Source organism: Cucurbita pepo, chromosome 12 (genome assembly GCF_057944985.1).
Source record: "Cucurbita pepo subsp. pepo isolate OVF chromosome 12, ASM5794498v1, whole genome shotgun sequence".
Taxonomy (NCBI): Eukaryota; Viridiplantae; Streptophyta; class Magnoliopsida; order Cucurbitales; family Cucurbitaceae; genus Cucurbita; species Cucurbita pepo.
The window spans coordinates 14,620,242-14,634,470 of record NC_141809.1 but is presented as its reverse complement, the minus strand read 5'-3'; the positions used below and the strand labels follow the sequence as shown (position 1 = coordinate 14,634,470).

Sequence of the window (14,229 nt, the reverse complement as noted above, 5' to 3'; positions counted from 1 at the left end):
TTCACACCCTTATAAAGATGTTTCCTTTTGTTTTCATACTGATGTGGGTCTCACAGTGATTAATAGTTACAAATGGTATCATAGTTATAAATGGTATCAAAGCCATTTCACACCCTTATAAAGATGTTTCCTTTTGTTTTCATACTGATGTGGGTCTCACAGTGATTAATAGTTACAAATGGTATCATAGTTATAAATGGTATCAAAGCCAGACATTGGGCAGTATGCCAATGAGGATGTTGAGCCCCAAAAGAGGATATATTGTGAGATCTCAAATCGATTGGAGAGGGGAACAAGTGTCAGTGAGGGACCCCGAAGGGGAGTAGATTGTGAGATCTCACATCGGTTGGAGAAGGAAACAAAGTATTTTTTATAAAGGTGTAGAAACTAGCACATTTTAAAACTTAAAGCTAAAACTCGAAAGAAAAAGTCCAAAAGGACAATATCTACCCATGGTGATGAACTTGGACCGTTAGACTAATTTATATGATGTTTCATACCAAACGAATCGACATTTATCCCAACAATCCAATAGAGAGTATCGGACCGTTATCGAAACTTTTGAAGCATAGGTAGATACTAAATAAAAAAAATTAAAAGCTCTAAAATCTATAATTAAACCTTATTTTTTTCTCTTTTTGAAACTAAGTACTACTCTCCATTTCAAACTTCTGCATTTCCTTGTAAAGGTACATCATCCAATTAAAATACACAAAAAAAAAAGGAAGAATTCTTATTCATATTTTTACAGGGTCCCACAACCCACTACATAACAAAGGTGCTTTGGTCATATCCCACCACTCCCTCCACCCATTGATGCAAAAACAAGAAAAGAAGAGCATATCAAGTAAAGCTTTGACAAATTCTTCTTGCTTTAGTTCAGCTTGTCAAGACCTGAAAGGCCTGCTTGCATCTTTTAGGGCATTGACATTGATCCATGTTTTGACAAAAGCTACAAAAGTAATCTTAAAAAGCAATATAACTATGGCATCTGACTTTGATTGCAATACCAATACCCACCACAAGTGAAGGGGAACAACCATGAGTGTTGCGACGACAAGAAGCAGCCATGGACCCAACACCGATCCGTAAATTTTCTCTTTTCTTCCCTTTTTTTTACCTGTTTTCCTTTAAGGATCGTGGCGATTCTATGGAGGAGGATTACTCTCTGGCTTCACAACGCTCGAGCTATCGGGCGGTTGCGTGTGATAAATTGCCGAAGCCAATGAGATGGGCATGATGCAGAGTGCCTTCGATTGAAGGAATTGCATCGCAGAACCCACGTTTTCTTCCATAAGCTTCGCAACTTGTCTCTCAGTACCGTCGTTCGACCACTTCTCCCACGCAGGTTGGTTCCTACCACCCTCACTTCCTTCTTCCTAGGATGCAATAAGGATAGTAACCAAGAACAAATCATCAAGATACAACCCCATTTCATAACGATTTTGTTTTCGGATATCAAGCAGCCACAGAAACCCAAAAGTAAAAACACTATCAAACAGACTTTAAAGTCAAAGATTTCGTTTTTCATCTCATTACCTCAACTGATGATAGTGGAATATCCGTTACAAGTGGTGCCACCGCACCAGCTCCACCCAATCTACTCATGCTTAAAACCTGCAAAGTTGATAAATGCAACATTGGATAAATACCTAAAAAAGTAGGATATGAGAAGTGACTGTTACATCCGAAAAATGAGGGAGAAAAACGGGCAAAACTTGAACTATGAACACAAGCAGTCACTTTAAATAACAGCCACAGCCATACCTCTTAAGTTTATTAGCTGCCTCAATCCATCTAAAGAGTGAAATACGCTTGCATAAGGAGTTGGAAATTAACTGGCTCTACAGACTACAGTACTCGAACGATCAAGTTCGTTTAACAAGAAATATAAGTTCAATTTGATTATGACTATATGATCTCTAAAATGATTTTTTTTGTTGCTTCAGTAGAAACATTTAAGACATTGGTCAATTCGACCCAGAGAATAAAGGGATTGAATGTACAAACAATCTTCATATATGTTAAACAGCAAGTTCTAACTTATCAGGTAAAATGTCAGAAGGAATATTACTTCACCTTTACTTGGAGACGTAGAAACTTTACGTAGTCCACTATTTCATCGAGCATTGCAGCTCTATCCGTCTACTCGAAACGAAAAATAAATCAGTATCAATCTAAGATTATGTATCCAAGAATGGAAGAACAGATGCAATTAATTCAGGAAACATTAATGAAATTAAGAATCAGGTCAATAGGCTACTCGAGCATCCACGAAAGTAAGTGGAAGAGTAGACATTAACAACAAAATGACCCCCCCCACTCATTTTCCAATTTTAGAGGTAAAACGCATTCATGCTTAGATATGATTTGACGGGAGCCCTCACATGGGCGAGGGGAATACGAGTTGTAAGGGTAATTCGAGCTATTGACGATTAAGATCTTAACTATGTAGGGAACAATCACCATATGCTAAGACCATTTAAATTCCTTATCGTCTGATGTTTCACCAGGTTTTCTAAGTTGTGGGGCCAAGAGCTTGAAAAAAACAACAAGACAATCATCTCAATAATTTCAATGACTTAAAATCATAGATAATCACCTTATTGACACTCGGAACAAGCTCCTGCAAAGCTCGGATTCTCTCTGCAATTCTTTCTCTTCGTAACTGTAACAAATAAATAGCGACGAAAATTACTTCAAGAAACCTACAAGTGCTGCAATAATATTTTGATACAATAATCATCTAGCAACAGCGAACCGTTTCTGGTTTCCAAAACTGGCATCTATCTTACCCGCTCTGCAATGCTATGTGGATCAGTCGCCTGTCCTCGTCTTGCTCGTACCCTAGGGCGCATCGTTGGTGGATGCGGTGCTGCACCCATAGTAGCATGCATTTGTTGGCCTTGATAAACCTGCAAAAAGCTTAAAGTGAGTCACTCAATGCATTCAAACACTCCAAAGATGTCTGAAATAAATACTTTGCATCCACTCTGACTCAAGAGCAAAAGAATGGCAATACATCAAACAGAACTGTCTGTAATTTCCAGTTTCTCTCAAGCAAGACACCAAAAACCAGAACCATCACAGCCCTAAGTGATCATAGCAGTTCATGTTATTTCAAGAAGAACACAATCATATGAACACATAAGAGAAAGCATAACTCTATCAGTAATTCAACCATAACTCTACCAGCACATAGATTTAACTATACGAAGCAACAATAAAGAGAATCGTGAACTTACATTTTTCACAGATGAAGCTCGAACATCAACAACCTCACCACAATACCTCTTGCCACTTCCAGAAGCTTCCTCAGCCTTAAGAAACCCACTCTTCCCTTGGTCCAAGCTCAACCCCAAAGGAAAAGGGGTTCCGCCATGGAACCCTGCACCACCGACACTTCCACTTCCAATCGTAGAGATGTGGCCACCGCCATCGCCGGAGCTAAGTTGAAGCATCATCGGAGCCTGACCGTGAGCCGCCGCAGCAGCAGCTCCTGCCAATCCGCCGTCGGTTCCAGCTAACCCTTGCTCCGCCGAACCGAAAGGGGAAATCCCAAGAATCTGCTCTAGGAAATCATCGGAGGGAGTCTCGGAATGATTGTTCGCCATGGAATTGAAGTCGAGCGAGGCGAAACCAATGGATTAAGAACAGAACGGCGGTTTCAAATAGCATCTACATGCAAGAGGAAGAAGGAAAATAGAAGTCGATGATTTTGAGCTTCGTGATTTTGTAGTGAGAGGAAGCTCAATTTTGAGCTCGATCTTCTTGAACCTTCTACCTCTCTGCCTCTGTGTCCGTAAGTTCTTGGTTTCAGTTCAGTTCTACATAGACGAAAAAGAAGGAAGCTTTATCCTGCTTAAAAATGTCGCTACTTTGTCTAAAAGGGACTACTTTTTCCTATATTTACATTTCTACCCCATTTTCACTTTCTTCCTAAACGCCGTCGTTTTTCTCTTCCACCCCAAAACCCGTTCTTACCACAAACAAGAAAAACCCGACTGGACTCCCAGACATGGTAGAACTCCTTGTTAGAAGAACACGACTCTCGATAATGGTATGATATTGTCCACTTTGAGCGTATGGCTTTGCTTTAGGCTTCCCAAAAAGCTTCACAATATAGTATTCCTCACTTATAAATCCATGGACATTCCCGGAATTAGCCGATGTCGGACTTTCATCGTCCAACACTCTTAAACCTATTTATTTGCTCACGGATTTTTCTCCTTCAAAACGAAAGTGATTCAAGTCAAGATTCATTCGACTAAACTACCCTCCCTATCCATTATTCCTCGCTTGAGATTACCTAGTCGAGTCAACTCGGTTTCGCTCTTTCGCTAGCTAAATTGTTTGGCTATTTCCTTTCACCGAAACCTATATCCCCTCCAGTTCTTGCTCGTTATTCTTTCACGGTAAACAAAAGACTCAACTCGATATTCATTCAACTGGTCAGGAAGCCAAGTCAGGGCTTACACCTCCACACGAAAAAATTCTCAAATATCATTGATTCTTTCCGCGAATATAAATTTTTAACTAACTAAATAAATAAATAAAATAAATAAAAGTAAACTCGAAGAGAGTTACATCCCCGTGTAAATACGGTTAATTTGAAAATGACATTTATGAACAATTCAAAGTCTTATCCATTAGGACTTTAAATTAATCAAATAAAATTATTTCTACGTATTTATTTATTTATTTAAACCAATATAAACCAAAACTCATAAAATAAATAATAATAATAATAATAACTTTAATTTTTATTTATTATAAAAAGTATCATAATAAGCATTTAATGAATTAATTTAAAAAAATACGATAATAAAAACAAAAAAAATTAAGTTGTGCGTGGTGACTAAATAATTCAATCAAAAAATTAAATTTGGTATAAATTTTAATAATATTGAAAATAATCTGTTGTTGGAATTAATTGGAAAATTAAGTTTTTAAATTAATAGTAATTAATATTATTAGGAAAATAAATCGAAAATGGAGTTGTGGATTAAATTGAGAAATTAAAAGAAATCATTGACTTGTTCCTCCTCTTGGAAATGTGAAGCATTAATCTTTGTGAAATCTCATTAATCATTCTCATAAATTAATCCATTTTGAACACAAATTTCAGACTTCAGCTCTCTCCATGGATCTCATCATCTCCTCCTCGTCTTATTGAATTCATAAATCCAAGGTAACGTGTTTGGAAGATCAATCAGAGCTCGTTTGCTTGTATGTTCTTCTTCTTAGATGCAAAATCCAAATTCACGCAGCTGCATTATTCCTTTCGTATCTCCATTTTTCATGGTTCTTCGTTGTAGATCCCCATTTTTACCCCAAACCCAAAATGTGTTTCTTCTGATCAACACTGCGTGATTTACTGCCCCTTTCATTCTTCTCCGCCTTCGTCGCATTTGGAAGATAGCTGACGGAGGGTTGTTTAGAGATGAGAATTTCATCGAGGGTTTTCGTGTTTTTGATTCTCTGCTCCATCCCCTGGCGGTCTTTCGCGATCGAGAACTTCCGGCAACCGTAAGTCGTTTCAATTTTTTTTTTTCTTCTGTTGTTTTGAATCTTGATGGTCGTTGATTTGTACTGATTTTTGGGAGCTCCAGATGGATTGAGATCTGTTATTCTTGGCATTTGAGTTGCGTAGAAGTTCTTGTTTATTTTCGTTTATTATGTTGTTGACTTGTTGTTACGTAGTGCGCTCAGTTGGTTAGTGCTACAAGATGTCTGCCTTTGGGAACAACTCTCCGTTTAAGTTTCGTTTAGAAGGTATAAAAGCGAAAAAAAGGGGTTAACTAGAAGATTCATGATTAGAAGATGCTGTGTCTGGAACATGAATTCAAGGAAGAAATTTTTGTAGGAACATTTATCATATCACTTAAGAAGTAAATGCATAGAAAAGCGAGACCGAAGTTGGTGCAACGATAACTTAGAGCTACGAAAAGAGACTTTTCTACTCCATATATTTGCAGTTAAGGTACGGGAGAATACCAGGGAATGCCTATCAGCTACAAAATTATCTAGCAAACCAAGATTAGGTGGTGGGTGGAAACTAGAGGATTGAGACAATATTTGTTATTGTGGGGAGATGTTTTAGCTTTTAAGTAGATGGGTAGTCCAAGGTTCATAGAAGAAGCTGTTATGATACATTTGGATGGGAAAGGATAATATTTGGTTTATCTCCAATTTCTGATGATATAATGTTATTTGTACACCTACCTAACTTTGTTGTCAGGTTCAAGTATTTTCATAGTTGGGTATGAGATTGTTTTGCTCGATTCTGAATATTTTGTTTGCTTAATTTTGTGTGATTTATTTGTTGGTTCATGAGCAATTTTCTAACTTAGTTTTGAGGAGGTATCAATTTTACTGTAGAATATAGAGTTTGTTTGATGACATGTTCTTGAAGCTATTTTTACTATTTTAAATTCCTATGTGTCTAGAAAAATATAAGTTTTATTTAATTTCCGAAAACGTTACTTTTTGTTCATTTTCTTGTTTTATTTATTTGTACCGTCTTCAATGAATTAATGATGGACTGCCAATTAATTAAAGTGAGAGAACATTTTAAACTTTCAACAAGGTCTGACCTATGGGACCTCTGATATTAAACTAAGCTTTATACTTTAGCTGTCGATAATTTATTCCACAATGTGTTTCTTTATCATGAACGCTTGGATATATCACATGCTGTACAATATTTCGTTCATTGGTTGGCCATGATGTTCAAACCTGTAGCATCTGTCTTTTGAGTTGTTTATTTCCTTGGTAAGAAAAGGACTAAAGCTCGTTTTAATCACTTGCAGATTTCCTATTGTGGAACCTGATCCTGGCCATACAAAACTTCGCCTTTCTAGAGAAGGTTTAGAGGCTATTGAAAGAATAACTAATCCAATTGCAGCTGTTGCGGTTAGAATGAGATGCTCTTTTGTGACATTAGTACTTTGGCATTTTCACATAACTTAAATGAATGGATATCTTCGAATTGATTCTTGAACCATGTAATTGAGTCCATGTAATTGAAAAAGTTTCTAACAGATTTGTATACTTTAAAGGATATGTCTATTTAGTCCCTATACTATAAGAAGATTTTAATAGGCCCATGAACTTTTAATTTTATGTCTAAATGGTATCTACATTAAGCCTGCTAGTTTAATGCCTGAACCTGCCTAAACTTATTTCCCCTCATTATCCTTAAATGATATAGTTTTTGTGCTATGTAAATGTTAAACTAACATAGACAATGATAAGACACAAAAATGCAAAATTGAGAGACTTATTAGAAACTGCATACAGTATGAAGGCCAAACAAATACCAGTTTGAAAATTCAGGTTCTAATAGAAGCTTTCTGAAGTGCAGACATGAATAGACAACCTCGAAAACATAAGAACCACAGTTGTAACTTAACCTTTTTTCCTTTTTCTCTTTTTTTGTAGCTTTATGGCTAGTATTCTGCTTATTTTTTATCGATGATTATGAGCTTTTTGTAGGTTCGAGTTTTGTTAGATAATATATATAGTCTTGACTGTGTTATCTTTTCTTTCATATGATCAGGTCATTGGGCCATACCGATCTGGGAAATCTTTCTTGCTTAATCAACTTCTCTCACTTTCTTGCTATGAAGGTGCGCTAACTCCTATTAATTTGTACCATTTCTCTTGTTTAAAAAATTAAAGATCCTGTATATATAAATATCATTTCTTGTATAAATCAAATGTTTTGTGTTTCAGGTTTTGGTGTAGGACACCAGCGTGACACCAAGACAAAAGGTAAATGCAGTTGCAATGATATGGTGGTTGTGGATGTGTTATATTTACTTGTTGGATTTTTATATAGTTTGTCAATTTGTTTTGCACAGGGATCTGGGTGTGGGGTACTCCTCTGGAGTTGATGATTGATGGAGTCAAAACTTCAGTTTTCTACCTTGATACAGAGGGATTTGAAAGTGTTGGAAAGTCAAATGTATATGATGATCGGTAATCTGAGTCCGTGAATCATTTTTAGCACTAGTTCTTGTTGCTTATTCCCTTTAACAATCTTCCGTTTTGATGTGTGCAGGATCTTTGCTTTGGCAACTGTTCTGAGTTCTGTGCTTATCTACAACTTGCCTGAGACTGTGAGTCATCATGACTTCTTTTTTTCTCCATCATGTCAATTGTTGCTCTTGCTTGAAACCTTGTAATTTTAATAGCTAAAAAGAATTCGTAGTTTTAATTTTTTTAATTAGAAGACAAGAAGTGAACAATAACTATGTGTTACAAGATTTAATTATCTTTCATGTTTTATGCTTATTTAAGCGGACATGTTTATTTTGATGAAAAAGGGAGCTTCAATGGTGGTAAAATTTTGAGACACGAGAGTTAGGTGGAAAATCTATTAGAATAATGTGATCAGTTAGGACTTTCACATTCCTTGGATCTATATAGTTGTATCACTCATACTTGCCTCCAATGACTAGCTTCACAAAACCATTTGAGCTATTCCTGCTATTAGTCACAAACAACTATGTTATGGTCTCGATTCTTCGCTAAAACATAGCCTACTTATTTGGAAGGGTTGAGAAGAATGCTAGATAGTTTATTATGGATCTTTCTTCTTTATAAGCAAAATGGGACCGAATGAATTAAACTCTTGACTTCTTTCTCAAATGGCTTTTTCATTGCTCTTGGATGCTCTGTCTTTTTCTCTTTGTTCGTGAAGTTGAAGTGAAGGGTTCTATCTGTAATGGTGAGAGATAGGGTTTAAAACCAAAGTTAATGAGGAAAGTTCGATGGATTCATATATGCAAGCCTTATTTTACATGTGTGCAATGCGTCATATGTATGAGATTTTTGTATTGGACGCATTGCTTCTATTTTTCTATGCAAAAGTTTGATTTTTGCCGCTTTCATTTTTATGCTAGTCGCATCTCCCTATAGTACATTTTGAGGCATTTCAAGTCTTCCTGGCATAGATGTGATTTTGCTGAAACGTCATACTCTAAAATTACAAGTTAATACAACAAGAAAACGATAAAGAAATACAACATATATACAAAAGGGTTTGGCATGACATGAGGATGCGGCCACGAGCAACACGCCTTGGACAAACATGACCATGACACCTAGCTGTCATTATTTTTGTCCAGTTCAAAAGTTCTTCAGATATTGAAGTAATATTGAACATGTTGCATTTGAAATACTTCACTACTCTCCTTGACCTCATTGTTGCTCATAGTTATGAGTTTGCCATTTATTGGTTATATTATTTATACCCAGTCATGAACAACCTTAGGTTGGCTTGGCTTTCCTTCAAGTTGGACTACTGTTAACAAATATTTGGTGATATTAGAGAATGCATAAATGTAAGCTATCATACACCATGTCTCTGCTTGATGTTTCATACACCATGTATCTGCTTGATGTTAATGATTGTGAACTTCGGCTTTAGTTCCTATGATACTATCATCCAGTTCAACTGAGCCAATGTTTTTCTGACATACCATTCACACTACTAATGTTTTTGGCTTGATTTCTATAGATCCGTGAAGCTGATATTTCTCGATTGTCATTTGCTGTTGAGCTTGCTGAAGAATTTTATGGGAGGTTTGCATTTTCTAAATTTATTTAATCAATTGTCCTTTTTTTTTTTCTTTTGTTAAATTACAAATTTAGTTCCTAAACTTGAAAGCCTTGTATGTCAATTTTTATTGTAGTACATCCTTAATTGTTTACATGGTTACTTAAATGTTGACCTGATTTGTTGGTGAACTAACTAGTAATGATGTAGCATGATGTGAGAATTGGTCAGTTGAATAAAGTGTATTCTGCCCTATTGGCTCTCACCCCATCAAATATTTTTGCTGGCCCACCCTTATTTTATTCGATTAACCTATTTGAGTATGCCACTCCATGCCAAAGTGCCAAATCATCACTTGCTTATCCAATTAGCATGCCACATCAATATTTGAGTAATGATATTGAAGATTGTGACTTAATGCAAAATCGAAAACTTAGGAACATGATTAAACCTTTTAAGAGTTCAAGGACTCATAAGCTCATTCATCAAAGTTTAGATGCTTTTGTAAATTAACATTTTTTTCTTGTTGGGTTTTTAAATTTCTTATGTTGCAATCTGACTGTTACATGTTTTATTCTGCACGCTGCTCGTGGGCATGTAGAGTGAAGGTAGTAGACTTTTAGCCCTGTTTTAGTTACTTTCATTCTTCCTCCATCACACCTTATAACGGAGATCTATTACTTATAATCTGTAGGGACAAGATGTTGCCTTTGAGCCTGCTAAGTTGCTATGGCTTATCCAGCGTGATTTTCTACGTAGGTTCCCTGCTTTCGTGACTTTTGCACACAGTTTTCAAGTTATCTAATGATTCTGCATTTTTTTATTTTTATAATCATAATTTAATCTTTCAAATTGATCCAAATTGATCACATCAGCATGTCATATGCCGTTTGATTAGTGGGAATGAAGTATGCTTACTAGATAGACGTCAGTATATCCATATTAGTTATATGAGAAGGCAAAGGTGCTTGGTATTGAAGTATACTAAACATCCTTGACTATTAAATCTAGATGGAGTCGTATTCCTGTCGAAGAAGGTGATCTTTGAAATCCCAACACCGTAGGAACTTACTAGTGGGAGCTCCAATTGTCATGATCATAAAGAGCAATATGATCTTAAAAACCATAGCAATTGGTTGAAGAATATTATTGACATTACTTTGGGAGGCTATTAGGTTTAGTGCCTAATAGCCGGAATTCTTATGTCAATCAAACAGAGTAATCTTAAAATCCTCTGGCTATAATGCTGTTAATTGGTCTTGTTTCTTGTTTTCTTTTCTTTTCTTTTCTTTTTTTTTTTTTTTAAACAAAAGAAAAATTGGCCCATTGAGTCTAAGATTTGACCTAATGTATTTTGTTTCTGACACTTCGGCTGGAGCTTTGTATATATTTTTGGCCATCAAATAGGGAATTAAAAGGAGGTATCTTGTTCTTCCTGCCCCCAATTTTTGTACTCTAGATTTATTTGACTCTTCTGTTGCTGTTTTATAGAAGGAAAAAGTGTTCAAGAAATGGTGAATGAAGCTCTAAAACAAGTGCCTAATAGCGAAGGTTGGTTTTAATGTTTTACTGCAATAAGACTAGACTAGTTCATTCTAAAGTATCTTAGCATATGTGTAGGATTTTTTTTTTTTTAATGCATGGTGCTTTTATCATAAATGCAGGAAACAAAAACATTGATCTGGTATTCACCCTCAGACTTCAGTTTCGTTTTTTATGGAAAGAAAAGAAAAACATTTATTTTTCAGGGGAAATAGGCGTGATCTCTGTAATTGCATCAGGTTAACCAAATTCGAGATTCTTTGGCTATTATGGGAGATAATAGTACAGCCTTCAGCTTACCACAAGTATGACCCTTCCTCATTTTTTGATCATCTCTACGTTCAGTTTCATTATTAACATGGGGTTATGCTTAATTGTGGTGTTAGGAAGAAGGGATCCTTGCATGCACATTTACTTCTATGTCAAAACATGTTATTTCTATCAAAACTGATATGCATGGTAGTAGCAAGCTATATTCTAGGCATATAGGATCGTATTTCTTTCAAAACTTTTTCTTGAGGAGTCCAATAAAAGTATGATTTTTATGTTTTTAACAGCCTCATCTTCAAAGAATCAAGCTTTGTGATATGAAGGATGGTGAGCTGGAGCCAACATATGTTACAAAGAGGGAAGAGTTAAAAAAGCTTGTTACAAGCATTATCCGTCCAAAGATTGTGCAGGGAAAATCTATGAATGGGAAGGAATTTGTATCCTTTTTAGAACAGGTGATGTGCATTTTATTGTCTCGAATTTATTTACTCGTTACCAGTCTTTTTACTAGTGGTTCCACTAACAATTGATGAACATTTAAATGATGTATGCATCCATTTTATTTATTTCTAACTTTAATTTACATTTTGCTTCAATTTTAGATTCTTGAAGCATTGAACAAAGGGGAAATTCCATCTACCGGATCTCTTGTTGAGGTTTTCAACAAGGGTGTTCTTGAGCGATGTTTGAAAATATACAGCGACAGAATGGCAACGGTGCATTTACCTATGACAGAGCAATCTCTGCAAGGAACCCATGAAATCCATCGAGCTGAGGCAATGCGAGCTTTTGATGAACAACATTTTGGCCGTCACCATGCAAAGAAGTCAGTCACACAACTTGATGAAGAAATCGACAAGGTTTCAACTTCTCTATTAAAAGTAGTCTTAATTTTTTGGGGTGTGATGTCAAGTATCTTCAAATTAGTGAATAATAGTTGCTCAACATCTGATACCTTGGTGTATTTTAGTCTATTTCTTGTGAAGTTGAAGCAAACAATTCATTTGTATGAAATTGGGAGAACCATCTTGCAGTGCTAGTCTCTTAATAGTTTCTAGTAGTAGTTGTAATAATAGTGATAATCAAAGAGAACTTCTTCATGTTTGGTTCTTAGCATGCATTGTTTATCATTGGCCGATAACATGTTTTTTTCCTTTGATTTCTAAGCCCCTTGTTATGTTAGCTCCCTAACCTCTAAAAATTGTTTATAGGTGCATAGTAACATTATATTGGCGAATCGGTATCAATCCTCAAAGCTCTGTGAGGAACTGTATACGAAGTGTGAAGATCAAATGGACCACCTTCAAGCTCTAAGGCTTCCGTCAATGGCAAAATTCAATGCAGGTTTTCTGCAATGCAATCAAAGTTTTGAGCAAGAGTGTGTTGGACCATCAAAAGAAAACTATGAGCAACGTATGTCAAAGGTAATGCGGCCATCAGGTTATCTTGATGTTTAATTCTGATTTTATGTTAACTTCATGGAACATAGATGACGGTGAAATGGGTGTTTCACTTAGTTTTGCTCGTAAACTGACCTGATTTCTTCATAAAGTTACGAATATCTTTCAAGTTGTTTTAGTGACCTTCATGTGGTGTCTCAATCGGTATTTTGAAATTTATTTTGTTTTAAAAAGAATAAATTTGATTTGTACTCTGTGTCTACGCCAATCGACTGTTCGTACATGACCCCATTTCTTTCTAGATGTTTTCCACATACGTTTTCAAGCTTAGATGGCTGTCCCAATCTGACCAAATCGACCATATACAGTTTCAAACGCTCAATTTTCTAATCATGGATGAGTCATAATTTGCAGATGTTAGGGAAGTCACGATCTCTCTTCATCAAGGAATACAATCACAGGCTTTTCAATTGGTTGGTGGCGTTTTCTCTTGGCATGGTGATTGTGGGAAGGTTTGTTATAAAGTTCTTCTTAATTGAAATTGGGGCATGGCTGCTCTTCATCTTTTTGGAGATATACACGAGGATGTTCTGGTCGGCCGAGACGCTTTACTACAGCCCTGTGTGGCATTTTGTTGTAGTCACCTGGGAAACAATCGTTTATAGCCCCATCCTGGATTTGGACAGGTTAGTAACTTTTCTGGTTATTGAATATACCATACCTTATATCTAACTACGAGCTTCATACCGACTCATTCTCATGCCTAAAAAGTGAAACTTCAAGTCTTGGATCATTTGACAATGTAAATGAATGATTTTATTGAGGAAGGATAGTTTTATCAGTTCCTCCATCAACTATTTCTAGAAATACACCTTCGTGACTGGTAATTTTACAACAAAAACCACTCTTTTTTGGTTTGTTCATGGAGAGAATGACCTTTCATCTCACTAGAAGATCATGTTTGGATGTCATATATGGTGTTGAAACTGATGTGAGTTTTAACTGGTTTTCTTGGTTTATTTGGTGAAACAGATGGGCGATTCCCATGGGAGTGTTGGCTGCTGTTTTGGTTGTGTATTGGAGGTGTTGTGGAAGAAGAAAATATGGATCCCATTGGATCTTGCCATTATACAACAATCCCAAGAATGGTTCACAAAGGCCAAGATCAGACTGATAACATTAATCTTTGCATCTCTCCAACCAGTTTGCAGTTTCTTTTTTTGATCTTTCGGGCGAGCTCTTCACCTTTTTGATACATGAAGCTCGCCGCTGCTTATCAGCTTCAATATTAGTTAGGAACCAAGTTTAGACAGATCATTTATCATCATTCTGTAGCGACAGTATAACAGAAATATATGGATCAAGGAAATATTGCTGTCCGTCAAATATATTTGTAACATCTCTAAAATATTGTATTCAATTTTACTCACCGAAGTGATTTCCTCTCTTTTA

At 36.0% G+C, this 14,229-nt stretch overlaps 2 protein-coding genes across 2 annotated transcripts; one reads left to right on the top strand and one right to left on the bottom strand.

Annotated features, from left to right (window-relative positions):
- Positions 1 to 711: 711 nt before the first annotated feature.
- UNE12 (basic helix-loop-helix (bHLH) DNA-binding superfamily protein) lies at positions 712 to 3,851 on the bottom strand. Its single transcript, XM_023693239.2, has 6 exons — positions 3,246 to 3,851; positions 2,796 to 2,915; positions 2,603 to 2,668; positions 2,080 to 2,145; positions 1,540 to 1,617; positions 712 to 1,379 (listed from the first exon to the last, which is right to left on the bottom strand). The coding sequence occupies exons 1-6, from the start codon at positions 3,612 to 3,614 to the stop codon at positions 1,149 to 1,151; spliced, it is 930 nt and encodes a 309-aa protein (XP_023549007.2). The 5' UTR covers positions 3,615 to 3,851; the 3' UTR covers positions 712 to 1,148.
- A 1,226-nt stretch (positions 3,852 to 5,077) lies between these two features.
- Positions 5,078 to 14,206, top strand: LOC111806692 (Guanylate-binding family protein). The gene is made up of 17 exons (XM_023692093.2): positions 5,078 to 5,529; positions 6,813 to 6,915; positions 7,562 to 7,631; positions 7,738 to 7,776; positions 7,866 to 7,983; positions 8,066 to 8,123; positions 9,527 to 9,591; positions 10,167 to 10,173; positions 10,260 to 10,320; positions 11,057 to 11,116; positions 11,230 to 11,249; positions 11,347 to 11,412; positions 11,665 to 11,832; positions 11,980 to 12,237; positions 12,589 to 12,801; positions 13,192 to 13,463; positions 13,810 to 14,206. The coding sequence occupies exons 1-17, from the start codon at positions 5,444 to 5,446 to the stop codon at positions 13,949 to 13,951; spliced, it is 1,806 nt and encodes a 601-aa protein (XP_023547861.1). The 5' UTR covers positions 5,078 to 5,443; the 3' UTR covers positions 13,952 to 14,206.
- Positions 14,207 to 14,229: the final 23 nt, after the last annotated feature.

Coding starts and splice junctions, on each gene's coding strand:
- UNE12 (XM_023693239.2), bottom strand. CDS start 3,614: ATGGCGAACAATCATTCCGAGACTCCCTCCGATGATTTCCTAGAGCAG. Junction 2,669..2,795: donor CACATAGCATTGCAGAGCGG/GTAAGATAGATG, acceptor TATTTGTTACAG/TTACGAAGAGAAAGAATTGC. Junction 1,618..2,079: donor TTCTACGTCTCCAAGTAAAG/GTGAAGTAATAT, acceptor TCAACTTTGCAG/GTTTTAAGCATGAGTAGATT.
- LOC111806692 (XM_023692093.2), top strand. CDS start 5,444: ATGAGAATTTCATCGAGGGTTTTCGTGTTTTTGATTCTCTGCTCCATC. Junction 11,250..11,346: donor GAAACAAAAACATTGATCTG/GTATTCACCCTC, acceptor TAATTGCATCAG/GTTAACCAAATTCGAGATTC. Junction 12,238..12,588: donor TTGATGAAGAAATCGACAAG/GTTTCAACTTCT, acceptor AATTGTTTATAG/GTGCATAGTAACATTATATT.